This window comes from Capricornis sumatraensis, chromosome 13 (assembly GCF_032405125.1).
Source record: "Capricornis sumatraensis isolate serow.1 chromosome 13, serow.2, whole genome shotgun sequence".
In the NCBI taxonomy this organism is placed as follows: domain Eukaryota; kingdom Metazoa; phylum Chordata; class Mammalia; order Artiodactyla; family Bovidae; genus Capricornis; species Capricornis sumatraensis.
The window spans coordinates 11361761-11380591 of record NC_091081.1 but is presented as its reverse complement, the minus strand read 5'-3'; the positions used below and the strand labels follow the sequence as shown (position 1 = coordinate 11380591).

Below are 18831 nucleotides of genomic sequence, written 5' to 3'. Positions count from 1 at the left end.
AAGTTTTGATACTACAGAATCTCTCACATTCATCTTGAAAATAATTTTCATATGTTGTCACAATGTTTACAAGTGTGAAAGTCATATATTAAACTGAAAAACATCTGGTAATGTGAAACTTATGAAGAAGAAAACAGGTTTGAGTTTCTTTTCTCTAACCCTTAAACTTTCATTCAAGTTAATATGTTGCACAGTCAATCTATAGCCATTTTAAAGCTTCTGTTCATGCTCTGGTATTCTGCACTGAAGTGATACATGAAATAAAGAGGATCAACAAAGTTCAATTAACTATGGTTTCTTCAGAATTGACAATTATAGTATAATGAAATCAACCAAAGCAAATGAAATAGTAATTCTGATAAAAAAATCAGTTGAGTTCATCAGAATCATTTAGATCTAACTTAAGGTAAGTCTCTTGACCTCCCTTGCTCTCAGTTTTCCCGTCTATGAAATTGGAAATTTGATCTAGAGGATTCCTAAGGTCACTTGTGGCTCTAAAGTTCCATGATAATAATAGGTAACATTTATTTTTTAATTACAAATGGTCCAGAAAGGTACATAAAGCTAAAATTTCTTCAGTTAGTGCCTCACCCTGCTTGGACATTGGTGTGGTTGAAAGTTTCAGCTTTCTCTCTTATTTCTTCATATGCTGACCCCATGGACATCAATAGACCTTTTGGGAGAGGGTGAGTAAAGCTTTATCTGTAAACCTCTGTTTTGAGAGACCTCCATATCTTAATAATTGTCCTCACTTTGATCATTTGAAGCCTGGTATATCTTTTGTCCTTCCCTTTTCTTCTCTTCCATTTGTTCTGTGTCTGGTGCGACGTAGACTCTCTGGCTGCACTTTCCTCTGTTCCCTCCGAAGCGCAGATCTCAGATCCGTTTGCACCAGAACCTACTCCTCCTGCTACAACTGCTGAAACTGCAGCTGCTGCAGCCTCTGCCTCAACTACCACAGCTGTCACTGCTGACGTCGATCTCTTTGGAGGTTAGTCAGTCACATCCCTCTTCTTTCATTTTCCTTGCAGGATTACTAAAATTACCATAGTATGAAGATGTTTAAAATATTTTACACGATAGAACAGTATGACACAACTTTTAAGTACTTTTTAAATGTTTATTCATATATATCTTTGCTCAGTTTGTCAACTTCATTTCGTTTTAGTGGTTTTAGAGCACAGGTTGCAATGCTTTGGACCTGTTTTCTTTTCTATTTTTTTGCAAAGTTAGGATTTAAGTCACTATTAGGACTCTTGTCCCATCTATGGGCTCCAGCCCTGCAGTATCTATAAGGGTGGTCTCAGATCCTTCTATCCTCCCATATTTAGGATTGGGTTTTTGGAATTTCTTTTTAGATTTGTACTAGCTGAGAAGGAAAAAAATATTTGGGGAATATGGCAGGAGAAATTCTGGTCTAAGTTATTTTTTAAGTTTTAAGACAAAAAGTCCTGTAAACGTTCAGACCTAGAGGTCTTTGAAAAGAGTTTAAGGACATCCGTTTTTGCAACCTTAAGCTTGTTCTTTGCAAGCAAACATTTGGATTATCTTTGGCTTCAGAACTTTGAGCGATCACTGGAATCAGTACTTGCAAAGCTGATTGAAAACTGGTTTATAGCAGACTTTGAATGATAGTCTGAAAATATTTTTTTCCATACAAATGTAAGTTCTGACAGAGTTGATTTACAGCTGTAAGCCTGAGTCAGATATCCTAGGCTCTGCCAGTATAACATGCCTGGACCCAATGAACCATCTGAAGCCACTTTATTTACATCTTCCCATCTTGAGTGGTGCTTATGTCCAAACCTGGAGAAGTGCTCATTTTAGATGTGTCCACTGAATAGTGTTACAACCATCATAGTTTTGTGTTTCTTCATTTCAACGTAACATCTTTCCCAGGGCATTTTGAGAATATGGTAAAGAAATCAGAGGATGAAAAAAAAAAAAAAGGAAAAGAAATCAGAGGATGCAAACAACGTGGTGGGGGCAAGAGAGTTTTGGCAGGTTCTAGCAGAGTTTATAAATTCCCCTGGGAACATACACTTACATACCATCACGTAACACTGCTGTGTGCCCCACTCTCTGAAGCTCGCCAACGGTGTCTAAGACAAGGAGTCCTCAGCTTGACACTGCATTGTTGCCTCTGTTTCATGTGAGGCAATTTGCTGCTGCCTTGCTGCACTGCCATGCTATTACAGAAAAAAATCTGCTTTTATAAAAAAAAAAAGTAGAAGGGATTTTCAGATTCTTAAATAATTTATTATAAAGAATTATTTGCCAGAGAAAGTTAGTTTTTCATCATGCCTCTATAACTTTTGAGACCAGAAATTAGAGTTTTAGTTTACATTTATAAAATAAACTTCTTCATCCCCTCCTTCTTCCCCCATGATTGATCTTGAGTATGGATGGTTTCTCATAGGCTTATGTTAACAGGAAAATTCAAGAAAAAATATGAGCAGGGTGGCAACAATTTTGTATGTAAACATTTCTGTTCCTTTAGCTGTTCAGATTTTTGTTTTTCAGTCCATTAGAAGGAGCTTAATTGCCTATAAGAAGTCAGTCAGCTCCATCTTGCTTCTCTCATGGTCCTCTAAAGCCTAAGATATTTCTTAGAAGTATTCTTTGTCCCATTATGCTGTTTGTGTTGATCATTACTGCTTTGATGACATTCATCAAGCAGAAGAATCTGTATGTTTGGAAATATTTTTATGATGTCATTCTTTCTCCTGCAGTACAAGTTGAAAAGGTCGGTACTGTAGCAAATCATATTACTTATTGCCAAAGAATGGAAGCTCTTCTCTAAATTCACCAATACCCTTTCTAGTCATCTGGCTGGAGGCTGAGGAGATGAGTATCTCTGCAAATCTCATTACAATTATTTTTACTAATCTTTGTAATTCTATAAACCGTCTCCTGGTCACTGGTAGCTGTAAAATCTCTAACCTTTATGTTCATAAATTTATGTGTTTCATTGTATGTTTTATGTTAGTAGTTTTCAGTGATATTCCCTAGTTTCTTTCATGTTCTTTTTGGATTTAAAAGAAATCATCTAGAGGTAGGACTTTAAATTAAAATTCAAACTAAAATCTCTCCGGTCATGTTGTGTGGCCATTTAAAATAAATGTATCTTTAAAATGGGCAAGTGGTAGAACTTTTGATTAATAAGAGCATCAGTTATTTCATGTATATGACTTTAAAATATTCCCCTATGAAGTTTTATGTAACATGGCTAGCAGGATTAAATAGACTTTGGAAATAGGATTAATGCATTTTAAAATGACTAATTTTTAAATTTTCAGGAATATGAAATATTAAACATTAAAATTTTCTGTGCATTTTAGTCCTATATTTTCATTACAGATTTGAAAAATAGGGACTGTTATTTTGAAATACTCAGATTGATACCTACATAGTGTTTTAGTCATTTCAGTGTAAGTCATTAAAAACATTTTTTAAGAAACATTATATGTGCTAAATGCTTTATTGTTTTAAAAGGGACTTTAAAAAAAATAAAATCTGTCTTCTCTGGTCAGGCAGAACAGGACTGCAAGGCAGTGTTGTGCTTTAAAAAATTAATAAAACAAATATTAAGAGAAAACACAAAATTTTTTAAAACATTCTGTTTTTCATTGATGTAAACTTGAGTAACAACAGCGTATTAGTTTTTTTGTTTTTTTTTTTAACAACACAGTGTTTTTCTAAGCAGTGCAATGCTAAATTGATGCTAATTCCTCTTGCATTTGCCAGGATACCCTTTCAGTCAACTGTGTTAATTTGTGAGCATCCTGCATGAAGATGGTAGGCTGCAAGCACAGAGCCAAGTGGCTGGAAAACCAAAGAACTTGCTTCCCAAGCCTGACTTCATTTGTACGGGCTGCTTAACAAACTTAAGTTAATTAACCTTCCTTAAAATCAATACTTAAGTATAAGCCCTTACAACTAGACTTAATGGAAGAATGTTATAATCTGAGACCTCTGGGAAAGAAAATGAAATGCTGGTGACTTTTGGGCTCAAGATGTTGAGAATGATTGAAACCTTTGAGCCACGTATGTGATTTAAAGATGGCTTATGTGGCTGGAGAAGACAGGGAGGGATAGTTCAGCCTGGGGAGGACAAGAGCAGTAAGAAATTTTCACATAGGAAGTCAGGCACATGATAAAAATTTAGGGGGGACATTCTTCCTGTGTTGCCAGAAGGAAGAGAAGGCTAGTCTGCACAATGTGTGAGAGACTGGTTTTCTGGGTAAGACTGGACCAAGTCCATAACTGTAGAAAAGCAGGAACACGCATTTCCTAGAAATAGCAGGGGTTGGTAATTGGCGGAATGTAGACAGGAACTGTGAGTGGGTAACAATGGAAAGAGAACTAGATTGGAGGTGGTTTTAGCTTTCAATGCTGGAAGGATAATGCTGCCATCGATTATGAAAGAAACCTGGGTAGCTAAGAAGTTTATTGTTTTTCAGAAAATAACATCATAATTTCTTTATTATCTCTCACAGTCTTGAGGGTCTGCTGAGCTCAGCTGGACAGTCATCTCTCAGGGTTCCTTGCATGGCTACGGTCATACAGTGGCTTTGGGGTTGGGATCATCCAGACTCATTCATTCACGTCTCCATCTCCTGTGCTGGGAGTACTTAAAAGCCATGGGCTGGAGCAGCTGGGGGTCCTTGGTTTAAGAGCAGTTTTGACAGTAGTAGAGGAGTTAAGTTTATGTTTAGTTTCAGAGAAGCATTAAAAGGAGATGTCTTGCTGAGAGGGGAAAAATAAAAAACCACCTTTCCTGAAGATATAGCTGTAAATATGGGTTTCATCTGCTTACACAGAAGTGATCATTAAAGAGGCACACCCGTGAATACTTGTTTGAACTCACAACTGATGTAGAAAGAAAGAATGTGAAATCGCTCAGTCGTGTCTGACTCTTTGTGATCCCATGGACTGTAGCCTACCAGGCTCCTCTGTCCATGGGATTTTCCAGGCAAGAGTACTGGAGTGGGTTGCCATTTCCTTCTCCAGGGGATCTTCCTGACCCAGGGACTGAACCCGGGTCTCTTCCGCATTGTAGGCAGATGCTTTACCATCTGAGCCACCAGGGAAGCCAATAGCACTGATGTAACTGATACTTAATTCAATACTACAAGGAGGGGACAGTATAGTAAAAAGTGGCACAGTTCATCACAGTAGAGTGGTTAACCACACAAACTTCAGTCAGACAGCTTGCAGCCAAATCCTGACTCCACCATTTGCCAAACCTTGGGCAAATCCTCAGAGTTTACAAGTTTCCATTCTCTTATCTACAAAGTGGAGAATATAGAACTTACATCCCAAGAGAGCTGTAGGAATTAAATGTAATAATTTCAATGAAATATTTACCTAGTGACTGGCACACAAATAGTGACTGCTATTACTGTTTCTATTGCTTCCAATCACACTATCCTCAGTTCCAGATTTTATAAGACTAGAAAGAAAACAGACCTGACTCATGGCAAAATATTTTCAGCAGTCCATGGGATTGCAGAGTCGGGCATGACTTAGTGACTGAACAATAACAAACCTTCTCTTAGACTGTTGGCCCCAGTTCTTAGTGCTTTCATGTTGCCCTAAGTCTTCTGTGATAGTATCTTTAACATGGCATCTGGGGAGGCTGTCTGTCCTATCCCCAAGTGTTTTTCTCCTATGCTGTTATTATTACTCACCATCTCCCTTGACTGACCTTTACCAGAATGTATTCCCTCAGTGTAGCTGTGAGAAGCAATCAAATCAAATCAAACTGTAACATATGATTGTCCTTTGTCTATTCCAGCGATATTGGTATTTTTGTAAAGAACCTTTTAACCCACGTGGGTCTCTAATGTTTAACATTTGTTAATGCTGGGTTTCAGGATGTTACCATAGTGTGTCTCATACTCAGATCCATTTGAAACACTCTGGGTTAAACTGAGAAACAAGTGTCCTGACTGTAGGATTTCCTACCGCTTAATAGACCAGGTAAATATCTGAGAAAGGGGAAATACTGGGTAGCATTTTGTTTGACAAATTCTTTTTAATGGCTGGAGGAGCAATGTTCTAGGGAATGCTGGTAAGTATTGCAGAAGGCAGCAGTTTAGGATATAAGCCTAGCAGGTAAGTGGCAGGTACTTTTTGGTCCCCACTTTCCAAGAATTTCTTCTAGGCAGGTCATATTTATGATAACTTCATTCCTTTTGTACTTTGGAATGAAAGGGTTTCTTTGAAAACTCTGGTAAAACTAATTTTACCATAATTAACATGGTGTGTTGACAGAAACACATTTGGGATCCTTTGCACACATCAGCCATTTATAAATTGGGTATTTATAAATGGAGGCTGCCTGTATGTTAATGGATCTACTGTATAGTATCATTATTTACTATAAACAGTTACATACTTGTAGTTTCAAAACATGAAACTATATTTTTAGTTCATTGAAAACAGGTAATTTTCCACATAACTAGAGCAATGCAGTATTTGAAAATAGCCATAAATTTAAGTCAAAATAAAGGCATTATGGCATCATCTCCTAATTTTTTTTCTTTAGTTCTTTAAAGCAGATCCTTGGTTGTGTCTGAAAATGTTTCTCAGGGATAATGAAAGTTTAACTTATGAATATTTATATATGTCATGTTAACAGTGCGATTTTGCCTAGACTATAAAAGAAAATTTAAATTTAAATGGTTTATGTCATTTTATATTTAATTTTATTGGCATTAAAGAGGACATCCATGCTTGCTAGAAACCATGAGTCAGAGACATCGTAGTAACATAGTATATAAATAATGAAAGCTCAATGTCTCAAACTGCCTAAGAAAGTAATTTTTGTGTTTTAATTTTCACATCCATTACTTTCTAGTGATGCATAAAACATGCTTCTTAGAGCCCTTATACAATGAGAATCCTGTTACCCTTTGGATCCTCACAGGTCTCAGAGGCTCCACACTGCACCACTTTGCATGTAACCAACATGAAGGGGCGCCAGGAGTCATTGTTCTGTGACTGCCAATAGTGCATGGGCTGTAAAAATGCATTTTAAGAATTCATGTTGTATAAGGGAGCCTTCTTTGCAATTTAACTTGGTTCTTTTACTATATTTTTCTTCTCTTTTTATCCCTTTCATTTCTTTTGTTTTAAAACCTGCACCCAAGATGCCTTTGCAGCTTCTCCCGGGGAGGCCCCTACAGCATCCGAAGGGGCCACTGCGCCGGCCCCCCCAACCCCCGTAGCAGCGGCACTTGATGCTTGTTCAGGAAATGGTGGGTTTCCAACCCTGAGCCCGTCTGTTGTCGTTTTGTCCTGATGTGAAACCCCCGTAGCTAGACATGGCCCTCTGTGTTTCTAATTTTACTTTCTTCCGAGCATAAAATATCACTCCTCCTAACAGAATGAAGAATGCTGACACTTAAAACATTAAGAAAACGAAGGGCATACTTACCAAAATTGACAATTTCTCAAGATTGACAATTTTTGTCACTGCAAGTATGCTGCCTTAATGTTTTTGTTCCCTCTAATGCTTACTGATGGACTTCCCTGTTGGCTTAGTGGTAAAGAATCTGCCTGAAATGCAGGAGACATGGGTTCGATTCCTGGGTTGAGAAGATCCCTTGGAGAAGGAAATGGCAACCCACTCTAGTATTCTTGCCTGGGAAACCCCATGGACAGAGGAGCCTGATGGGCTATAATCCATGGGGTTGTAAAAGAGTCCGAGACAACTTAGCAACTCAATAACAACCATAAATGCTATCAATGTATTGTACTTTTTTTGTAACACTGAATTCCAATATATAGGCATGTTTTCATGAATCTTCCAAGATACCAAGCTGACCAGATTAAGTGAGCATTTAAAAAATAACAGTCTCCAATCCTAGACTGTAGTCTAATCTGACAAATACTTGTTAAGCGTTTCAATTTCTGTTTTCTGAATTCGTGGTACCTGCTAGATTTTCTTTTCTTTTTAGAAGAACATGCTAATCACTGACCCCCACTAGTAGGGTACTAGCTGAAAGCAAGCAGCCTAATGCCTAGCCAGCAGCTAATGCCTAGCAAGCAGCCTAAAGCCTAGCTAGCTTGTGAATATCTGTGCCAGGTGTCTTGGTCCCTGTAGTTATAACGCTGCTCTCTTGCCTGTTTCCTTACTGATGCTGTGTGTGTGTCTCCACTTTCCTTTCCCCAAGACCCCTTTGCCCCGTCTGAAGGCAGTGCAGAGGCTGCACCTGAGCTGGACCTCTTTGCAATGAAGCCACCTGAGACCAGTGTTCCTGTAGTTACCCCTACAGCTAGCACAGCCCCTCCGGTTCCCGCCACTGCTCCTTCTCCTGCTCCCGCCGTCGCAGCTGCCACCGCTGCCACTACCGCTGCCACCACCGCCGCCGCCACCACTGCCACCACTTCCGCCACCACCACCTCCGCTCCTCCTGCTCTAGATATCTTTGGTGGTAATTTTTTTGTTGTCATTGTCGATGTCATTGAACTCTTGCCACCCGGTGGATTGTATTCCGGTCCTTGCGGTGTCCTGCATACGCAACTCTTGACTGCATGATGTCTGTGTCATGAAATGGTTCTCCAGCAACCATTTGCCGCTCGTTTCAGAACTCTTCCAAAAGTGCTCACCCGCAACTGGAAAGAGGCGGTTTCTGGCGGGTCCGTCCCGTTGAGTAAAGGCATGTGTGTTCTTGGTCTTAGATTTGTTTGAGTCTGCTCCTGAAGTCGCCCCCGCGCCTAAGCCAGAGGCTGCTCCTAGCATAGACCTGTTTGGGACAGGTAAAGCCAAAGCCCCCTTTCTTTACGTGAGTTTGCCTCGATGATTTCATGAAAAAGCCCTTTGTCCACCCCTGTGATAATGCACTTGTTAGATTTCTGACTGTGATTTCAGCTCTCTACTCACTTCTGCTTGGTTTTGGTTTGTTTCACTCTGGGAAGATGCTTTCTCCTCTCCACCACAAGGGGCCTCTCCTGTGCCTGAGAGCTCTCTCACTGCTGACCTCCTATCCGGTGAGTGTTTCTGCCAAGGTCAAGCCTTCCGAGATGTTTTAGTGGTAGGGGTGAGGGTGGGGGGGTATGTGTGGAAAGACAGATGCAAAAATATGAGAGTTGTCTTGAGTTCTTTTACACTCAAAATTCACTTAAAAATCTCATTTTTGGTCCATCCCCAATTGATGACCCCCTATATTTCAAATTTGCTGCCAACTGAAAAGAGAAAAACTCTTTTTCACACTACATCCTGTGACCTCAGGGGGTCAAGTTTTATTTTCTTCAGTGAAATATGTATTTTTAAATCTGTTGGCTTAGAGGATAGATCTTGCTGCTGTTCGACACGAAATCTCAGGAAGCTATTTGTCGGGGCTCAGGGTTTCATTTTCCTTTGGGTGACGTGCCCTTTGTCCTGTTCTGTGCTTTGCTCCAGTGGATACGTTTGTAGCACCATCCCCTGCAACCACTGCCTTGCCAGCAAAAGTGGATTCTTCAGGTGTGATGGACCTTTTTGGGGGTGCGTATCTCTCCACCTTCAACACTCACAGAATCCTTCCCCCACCCCAGAATAGTTTTGAGATTTTGTACTTCATTTTTTTTTTCTTTTGACTATGTGAAGTTATTTTCATCTTTTAAATGTGAACTTAGGTTTTTAAGATCTTTCCATTTCTTTGTCATCATCATCTTCATCCTCATCAGCTCATCCTATTTTTTAGTGCATGTCCTAACAAAACCAGATGATTTTTCTTTTGCAGTCTTGTGTTTTTAACTTTTCATTCATCCTCATGTAGAATCAACTGATTGGAATTTCCTGCTACTGCTCTTCCTTGATGATCCTGATCTGTCAGCTAAATCAACATTTCCAAGTTCTTTAAAGCAATATAAACATAGATAATTTGGAATTGAAAAAAGATAAGCCAGTCAGAATTGAAAGCATAAGCTCTAGATGTATTGCATTATTCCATAGTGTTTATTTATGTTGAGTTTAATGTTCCTAAATCCTCCCAGAGAACTAGATGTTTCACTGACTTAAATGCATTTTTCTTTTCCTGTATGCTGTTGGAAGAAAGGCAGATGTACTGAGTTAACTCTAGAACTACTCATTTGAATGATACATTCAGTGTCTTCTGTTAGCAGTAAATTTATTGGGGAAAGTCCACGTTTGGAGTGATTTCTTTATGGATTTCCATAAATGTGTATGCTGTGGGCTAAAATACCATCCTTAGCAAGTGAAACCCACATTGAATAGTTAGGATACATTGACGCTTTATGGTGAGTGTCATGAAAGGAATATGAGAGGTACAAAGGTGTCACACTTTGTGACATTCAGAGGCTCAAAACCTGTGGCAAAATCATTAAACTTTGATACAAGCAGGGCAGCTGCTGCCTGAATTAAGTTTGTTAAATTTTGTTTAATGGAGTTCTAATGGGAGGGGATTCTTTGCTTTGAGCAAAAAGCTTTAAAACTTTGATCCTGTTTTGACAGATTATAGGATTTAGCCTGTTAAAAAAGAAGAAAAATAATTTTCTTACTCTTACAAAGAGGTGTTAATTTTTAAGTATCCAGAACTCTTCTTCTGAGAGAATGAACTGGTCAGGGCATAATTCAGTCCATTCAGTCATTTCACATATCCACAGGAGACAGGCTTACCACAGAGTGTCATGTCTGTGCATTTCTCCGCAAATCACTTCCCTTACTTACTGTTCACACTCTTTTACTTTTTTGCTGCATAATGGATAATGGGTAGATGCATTCGGAAGTAGTGCTTCTGAACCCCAACCTGCACCTCAGGCTGCTTCTAGCTCGTCAGCATCGGCAGACCTACTAGCTGGTAATTAATTGCATTAAAATAAAATAGTATTTTATGAAAGTTAAGTTTGGATATATTTTTATAAGTAACAGATAATATATAAATTTTAAGGTGCATGTCTTCTTTTCCTTTTAGACATGAAATTGAAAATAAGACATTGTATAATAGAAAGTTGATTATTTCCCAGGAGTTGATGAAATTGGTCTTAAAATCCCAGTTGTATGCAAGCCACCCCTGCAGCTCATTAGATGCTCTTAGTATGCCTTACTTTCAGTTAGCATGTTTTTTATTAAGGAAATAATATGCTTAATTCAGCAATTTTTATCTTGTATTGCCCCCTCCTTTTTTTAAAGGAATTTGTGGGAAAGGTACCATGATATTTGACAGTTAGGTCTGAAATATGTGAATACTCTTAAGAGAAGCTTTTCTACATTTCCACCATTGGTTAGATTTTTTTTTCCCCTCTTTTTTTATTGGAATATAATTGCTTTACAATGCTTTTTGAGTGAATAAAATTATATGTAAATACAAAAGGAAATGCAATAAAAATATAGCATAACTAAATGTTAACAATGATTTTTAGAGATCTTAAACCAAAAATTAAGGAGCATCTCAAAATTGGGGAGAAAGCACTATCAAAAGTTAGTATATGAGTTCTTGTTCCTCGCGATGTTTCTGCCTCGCTGTGCGAGACCGGTGGCTCTGCTCGCGCCCATTGCATTTTGGGAACGGCAGTTCATCAGATTGGTTGCGTCGCCATACGATGCTGGCACTCGTTTGGTAAGTTCAGGTCTGTTATGCCTTCACACGAGCCACTGTGTTCCACGATGACAGGTGTGGCATACTCTGGTCCCCATTAGGCATGCGCAACAGGCTTTCGGAGTGACTAAGGAAAATAAACCGAAAACCTACGACTTCTCACGGGCTTGCGGTCTCGCCGAGGCTTGTGCTGCTCACGGACCGGCTGTCTTCGTTCCTCTTCTCCCGACTCCAAAAGTTTGAGCTTACTGTTGACAGGCCCCTGGGCAAACGGTGTGTGAGATGGGACTGTCGTCAAAGGACAAGCGAGATGTCTACTGTCACCTAGCCAAGGAGAAAGGCTGGCGCGCCCGCAGTGCCTTCAAGCTGTTACAACTTGACGAGGAATTCCAGCTCTTCCAAGGCGTGACGCGGGCGATTGACCTGTGTGCGGCCCCAGGCAGCTGGAGCCAAGCGCTGAGCCAGATTGGGGGCCAGGGTTCTGGCCATGTGGTGGCTGTGGACCTTCAGACAATGGCTCCACTACCAGGTGTGTTACAGATCCAGGGGGATATCGCCCAGCTGTCCACTGCCAAGGAGATCATCCAGCACTTTGAAGACTGCCCCGCGGACCTAGTGGTGTGTGACGGGGCTCCTGATGTAACCGGCCTCCGTAATGTTGATGAGTATATGCAGGCCCAGCTCCCCCTAGCTGCTCTGAACCTTGCTATGCACGTCTTGAAGCCAGGGGGCTGCCTTGTGGCCAAGATCTTCCGAGGCTGGGATGTGACACGGATCTACAGCCAGCTGCGTGTTTTCTCCAGCGTGCTATGTGCCAAGCCCAGGAGCAGCCGAAATTCCAGCATCGAGGCCTTTGCTGTCTGTAAGGGTTACGACCCCCCTGAAGGCTTCCTGCTGGACCTGGCCAAACCCTTGCTGGATCACTCTTGATTTCAACCAATTGGATGGCCCCAGCTGCATCATTGTGCGTTTTGTGATCTCTGGGGACCTGAGCGCCTATGATTCAGACTGCAGTTACCAACTGGACCTAGAGGACAGCTCAGAATACAAGTGCACTCCACCTAGGCAGCCCCCCATCCCACCACCCTACCAGGAGGCATGCACATTGAAGAAGAAAGGTCAGCTGACCAAGGACAAGGAGATCCGCCCCCAGGACTGCCCCATGAGCACAGTGGACAGGATGCCCCAGTCCCTGGCTGCTCCACAGCGCTGCACCCTGCAGCCCTCTGAGGTGGAAGACAGTGGAGTGAATTATTCCTCTTAATGTGTTAAGTTAGCCGACAATCTGATAAGGACTTGGGAAGCTGTTTGCTGTCAAGAAAACCAGAACTTGAGTTGATGAACTTGTTTTCAAATATCTCCTCAACTGGTCTAAACATACAAACTCCAAGTGGGAACCTCCAGCAGCTGCCACGAATAAGAGGAAAGAAACATCCCAGAATGTCCATCTTCACTACAGAGGGGATTCTTGAGTGGGGTCTTGCTTCTTCTCTAAATCTTTGCAGCCATGGGTCCTGAATATGTCCAGAACACACCCTGAACAAGCAGGGTTCTTAACCTTGGGTAAGGCAGGGGTATCTGTGAACTTGATGGAGGGAAACATTACATTTTTATTTTCACTAACTTAAATTTTAGCTTTACTCCAGAATCTGAAGGCTGGCAGCAAATCAGAATTGTAAAATTACTTTTACAGTAGTAAAAGCAGTGTCTGTAACTTTTCCACCAAAAGAGGTCACAGTTACTTGTTTAATGTTATGTTATAGTTGTGGACATCTTGAAATACTGTTCACATTGGTCACTAAGATCTTTTTTAAAAAATTTGTCTTTTTGATTAAAAGATAATTGCTTTGCAGAATTTTGTGATTTTCTGACATATATCAACAGGAGTCAGCCATAGGTGGGGTCAGCCATAGGTGCGCCAAGGTCCCCTCCCTCCAGGCCTCCCTCCCAGCTCCCTCCACATCACACACTTGTCACAGGAATTGTCACAGCACCCCTGTTTAACTTCCCTGGGTCATACAGCAGGTTCCCGTTGGCTGTCTATTTCACATGTGGTACTGTAGGTTTCCATATTGCTCTCTGCATACCTCTCACCCTGTCCCTCCCCCACTCCCCCATGTCCATGGGTCTGTTCTCTGTGTCTGTTTCTCCATTTCTTCCCTGAAAGTGAATTCATCAGTACCATCTTTTTGGATTCCATATATGTTTGTATCCATATGATGTTTGTATTTCTCTTTCTGGCTTGCTTCACTGTGCTATGGGCTCTAGGTTCGTCCAACTTTTCGGAACTGACTCAAATGTGTTTCTTTTTATGGCTGATGGTATTCCATTGTATATATGTACCACAGCCTCTTTTCCCGTTCATCTGTGAACGGACATCTAGGTTGCTTCCATGTTCTAGCTATTGTAAATAGTGCTGCAGTGAACATTGAGGTATATGTTTTTTTTTCAGTTTTAGTTTCTTCAGAGTATATGCTTAGGAGTGGGATTGCTGAGTCATATGGTGGTTTTATTCCTAGCTTTTTAAGGGATCTCCATACCATCTTCCATAGTGGCTGTATCAGTTTACATTCCTACCAGCAGTGCAAGAGGGTTCCCTTTTCTCCACATGCTCTCTGGCATGCATTGTTTGTAGACTTTGATGATGGCCATTCTGACTGGTGTGAGGTGGTATCTCATTGTAGTTTTCATTTGCGTTTCTCTAATGGTGAGTGACGTTGAGCATCTTTTCATGTGTTTCTTCGTCCTCTGTGTGTCTTCTTTGGAGAAATGCCTTTTTAGTTCTTTTTCCCACTCTTTGCTTGAGCTGTGTTTTTCTGATTTTGAGTTGTATGAGCTGCTTGTATATTTGGAAAATTAATTCTTTGTCAGTTGTTTCATTTACTTTTATTTCTCCCATCCTGTTCAGTTCAGTTGCTCAGTTGTGTCCAACTCTTTGAGACCCCATGGAAGCATGCCAGGCTTCCCTGCCCATCACCAACTCCTGGAGCTTGCTCAAACTCATGTCCATCAAGTCGGCGATGCCATCCAACCATCTCATCCTCTGTCGTCCCCTTCTCCTCCTGCTCTCAATCTTTCCTAGTATCAGGTGTTTTCCAGTGAGTCAGTTCTTCGCATCAGGTGGCAAAGTATTGGAGTTTCAGCTTCAGCATTAGTCCTTCCAATGAATATTTAGTACTGATTTCCTTTAGGACTGACTGGTTTGATCTCCTTACAGTCCAAAGGATCCTCAAGAGTCTTCTCCAACACCACAGTTCAAAAGCATCAATTCTTCGGCCCTCAGCTTTCTTTATAGTCCAACCCTCACATCCATACATGACTACTGGAAAGATCATAGCTTTGACTAGATGGGCCTTTGTTGGCAAAGTAATGTCTCTGCTTTTTAATATGCTGTCTAGGTTGGCCATAGCTTTTCTTCTCCCATTCTGAGGGTTGTCTTTTTCACATTGTTTTTAGTGAATAAGATCTTATAACTTGATGTACTAATAAAAAAATACATATATTGTAGCAACCCCTCCAAAAAATTTAAGTGTGTAATTTAAAACTCAAAAACAAAGACTAAATGCATAATGTCTTGAAAGGACACATATCCCAGAAAAACTGGTTGTTATTCATTTAATTTACTTCTAGAGCTATGACATAATTGCAATTCCAGAATTGAACTGTGAATAAAATATCACCTTAGTCTTCTCCTTGAGTAAAAATTTCAGGTTCTATTTGGTGTACCTAGTGTGGTGAAACTAGAGAACATTCTAGAAGAGGCAACTTCTTTGTCCAAGGAGGACAGGCTAACGGAATAAATCTCTCCAAGTCATTGAGGTTGCTTGTGGGATACAGGTATCACCCACATCTCAGACAGAGTCTGGCTGGAAACTTGAGAATTATTATAACAAATGAAATGTTATTTCACCGAGTGAAAAGTAAAACTGTCAGATTCCTCTCATGAGATACCAACTGAAGATACAGATGTTTGAAAGATGGAGACAGTTTCCTGGATGGCCGTGTAAAAATGGACTATTAAAGGAGGTTAGGTATGTTGAGGGATATGCCTAACTTCTGAGGTTGACATCAAACAGGGAAAGCATTTTCTTCCATAAGAGACAATTCTGGGATGACAGCACCATAATTTGTATTAGCATAGGTCTGTGCCTGTTCCTAGTTTTAATTCCACAGGTTTGGGAGAATAACATCCTGCAGTAGGAGGGAGACCTTTCATAGTTTTGCATTTTCTGTTAACCATATGGCACAGGTAGCTTTTCAGGGCCACGGAAGTCCTTGAACTGATTTAAACTATAAAAACTTTCAGTGTGCAATTAATAACAGTTCCCACTAACTGGTATGGTCTATAGAGGACCAATCATTTCATCTCTGGGGGTCAGAAACAGAACAGACAGAAGGTTCTCAGGCTGTTGTTCTTAGAAATAGTGACTCTCTCAGATTGATTTTAGTAAATGGACTTAATACCTGTACCACTGAGAATAAAGGAAATGACAGCATCTTTAACATAACAGAGCACATGTGAGTGTGGGGAAATGTGTGTGGGAGTGTATTTATCTACCAATAATTTTAACGTGGTCCTCCCTTGACCCAAGTGATGTGTGTAGATGACGACTGTCAGTTTTGATATGTCTCTATTAATAGAACTTCATTAAGTGTGTAGGCCATTCCCCTGTAGAGAGATACATTCGAAAGACTGATCATCTTTGATAAAAGGCAGTATGTCTGCAGCTGGTGATTTATGTAGGACAGCTCAAACATGTCTGCGGGACATCTGAGACATATATATATAGGCAGGAAGCCTAGTAGTTATTACTTTATTTTCAGTTGCACAGACTTTCTTAATATGATTCAGAACCAAAGAGAATGAAAAAGTCATCATTAGTGTTCTCTTACTCCTTACCTCTACTCCAAGTCTCTAAAACTTTTCACTTAACAGGAGTTCTCCAAACTCCTTATTAATGCCTATCATTTTTCTGCTTAACTCTTCCTTTAAAGTAAAGCGACAGATTTTTCTTCCTTAACATAATAATCAGTTGGTTATTTTATATCACTTTATAGCTTTGTAATTAGTCTAGGTCTGTGAAGGCGCCTGCTTCATAAGAAGTGAGTATAAATGGGGAAAAGCCATCTCTCCAGATCTCTTTTGACTTTATAAACCTACCAGAAGGGGATAACTCTTTCCTCACTCCTGGCTGTAGGAAAGAGGCCAAGTAGTATTGTGGAGAAGAACCAGGGTTCTGGAAGATTCCTTTCTGAAATCCTGGCTCTGCACTTGCCATCAGGTCACCTGAGTCAAATTATTTAACCTCTCTGGCCGCAGTTTCCTCATTCATGAAAATTCCTGGAGTGATTGTGAGGCTTATATGAGTGACTATATGTCTTCGGTTGAATGATATAAAATTGATATTTTTGTAGGATCAAAATGGTCAAATATTGGCAATGTATGTGGCTCAGATAGTTCAACCTTAAAAAATTGCTCAGAATGTGCCTGTCTTTTGGTGAGCCTCATGCCAATTTTGGCTAAACCTTCACTTTCATAGAGAAAACAGTGATTTTTTTTTCATTAAATAGTGTTACCTATTCATCTATGGGAATGAACCCCTTACCTTATGAAACTCAGCAGCACTAAGCAGTTGAGCCTGGGGTAAATGCACATGCTTTTCTCTTTTTATTACTGAGTCACGGGTGGTGTATTAACTTCCCATTGCATCTTTTCTAGCTGTGAAAAGATAGGATTGAATCAGCTGGTCTTAATGTCCTTTCCAACACTGATATGCTGTGACCCTATTATAAATTGTCCTTTCTTGACCAAATTTTAAGAAACTGTGTGTCAGGTACAGTTGTTTCCACGTTCACCTGTAACAAAGAGAACCACACCCTTTTCCTAGATTTCCGACTGCCGTATTCCAACTTGTGGGGGATGTTTCCAAGAAGTCAGCCTTAACACATCAACCAACTTCCCTAAAACCAAAATGGTCATATCCTCAAAAATAATTGGATTTATCCCTTCTTCTAGTAAAGTAATGCCCAAAATTCTCCAAGCCAGGCTTCAGCAATACGTGAACCGTGAACTTCCAGATATTCAAGCTGGTTTTAGAAAAGGCAGAGGAACCAGAGATCAAACTGCCAACATCCGCTGGATCATCGAAAAAGCAAGAGAGTTCCAGAAAAACATGTACTTCTGCTTTATTGACTATGCCAAAGCCTTGATTGTGTGGATCACAATAAACTGTGGAAAATTCTTCAAGAGATGGGAATACCAGACCACCTGACCTGCCTCTTGAGAAACCTGTATACAGGTCAGGAAGCAACAGTTAGAACTGGACATGGAACAACAGACTGGTTCCAGATAGGAAAAGGAATACGTCAAGGCTGTATATTGTCACCGTGCTTATTTAATTTCTATGCAGAGTACATCATGAGAAATGCTGGGCTGGAGGAAGCATAAGCTGGAATCAAGATTGCCAGGATAAATATCAATAACATCAGGTATGCAGCTGACACCACCCTTACGGCAGAAAGTGAAAAATAACTAAAAAGCCTCTTGATGAAAGTGAAAGTGGAGAGTGAAAAAGTTGACTTAAAGCTCAACATTCAGAAAACGAAGATCATGGCATCTGGTCCCATCACTTCATGGCAAATAGCTGGGGAAACAGTGGCTAACTTTATTTTTCTGGGCTCCAAGATTGCTGCAGATTGTGATTGCAGCCATGAAATTAAAAGACACTTGCTCCTTGGAAGGAAAGTTATGACCAACATAGATAACATATTGAAAAGCAGAGACATTACTTTGCCAACAAAGGTCCGTCTAGTCAAGGCTATGGTTTTTCCAGTAGTCAAGTATGGATGTGAGAGTTGGACCATAAAGAAAGCTGAGTGCTGAAGAATTGATGCTTTTGAACTGCGGTGTTGGAGAAGACTCTTGAGAGTCCCTTGGACTGCAAAGAGATTCAACCAGTCCATCCTAAACAAGATCAGTCCTGGGTGTTCACTGGAAGAACTGATGTTGAAGCTGAAACTCCAATACTTTGGCCACCTGATGCAGAGAGCTGACTCATTGGAAAAGACCCTGATGCTAGGGAAGATTGAGGGCAGGAGGAAAAGGGGACGACAGAGGATGAGATGGTTGGATGCCATCACCGACACAATGGACATGGGTTTGGGTGGATTCTCAGAGTTGGTGATGGACGGGGAGGCCTGGCGTGCTATGGTTCATGGGTCGCAAAGAATCGGATACGACTGAGCGACTGAACTGAATTGATCCCATCTTCGCTTCATTATG

General features: G+C 40.5%; 1 protein-coding gene and 1 pseudogene across 25 annotated transcripts in view; both read left to right on the top strand.

The window, feature by feature from the left end:
- SNAP91 (synaptosome associated protein 91) overlaps positions 1-18831 on the top strand; it is a 163571-nt gene that overhangs the window by 116790 nt on the left and 27950 nt on the right. For 7 of the 25 annotated variants that reach the window (XM_068985031.1, XM_068985029.1, XM_068985025.1 and 4 more), the window contains 8 exons: positions 672-686; positions 833-991; positions 7158-7265; positions 8184-8444; positions 8692-8769; positions 8929-9000; positions 9413-9496; positions 10728-10811. The exons of 1 other annotated variant lie outside the window; for it this stretch is intronic. In XM_068985031.1, the coding sequence (XP_068841132.1) occupies positions 672-686; positions 833-991; positions 7158-7265; positions 8184-8444; positions 8692-8769; positions 8929-9000; positions 9413-9496; positions 10728-10811 (861 nt within the window). The remainder of the gene's footprint in view (positions 1-671; positions 687-832; positions 992-7157; positions 7266-8183; positions 8445-8691; positions 8770-8928; positions 9001-9412; positions 9497-10727; positions 10812-18831) is intronic. 17 more of the 25 variants (XM_068985037.1, XM_068985036.1, XM_068985034.1 and 14 more) reach the window with 11 other exon arrangements.
- On the top strand, positions 11832-12813 carry LOC138089630 (tRNA (cytidine(32)/guanosine(34)-2'-O)-methyltransferase pseudogene; annotated as a pseudogene).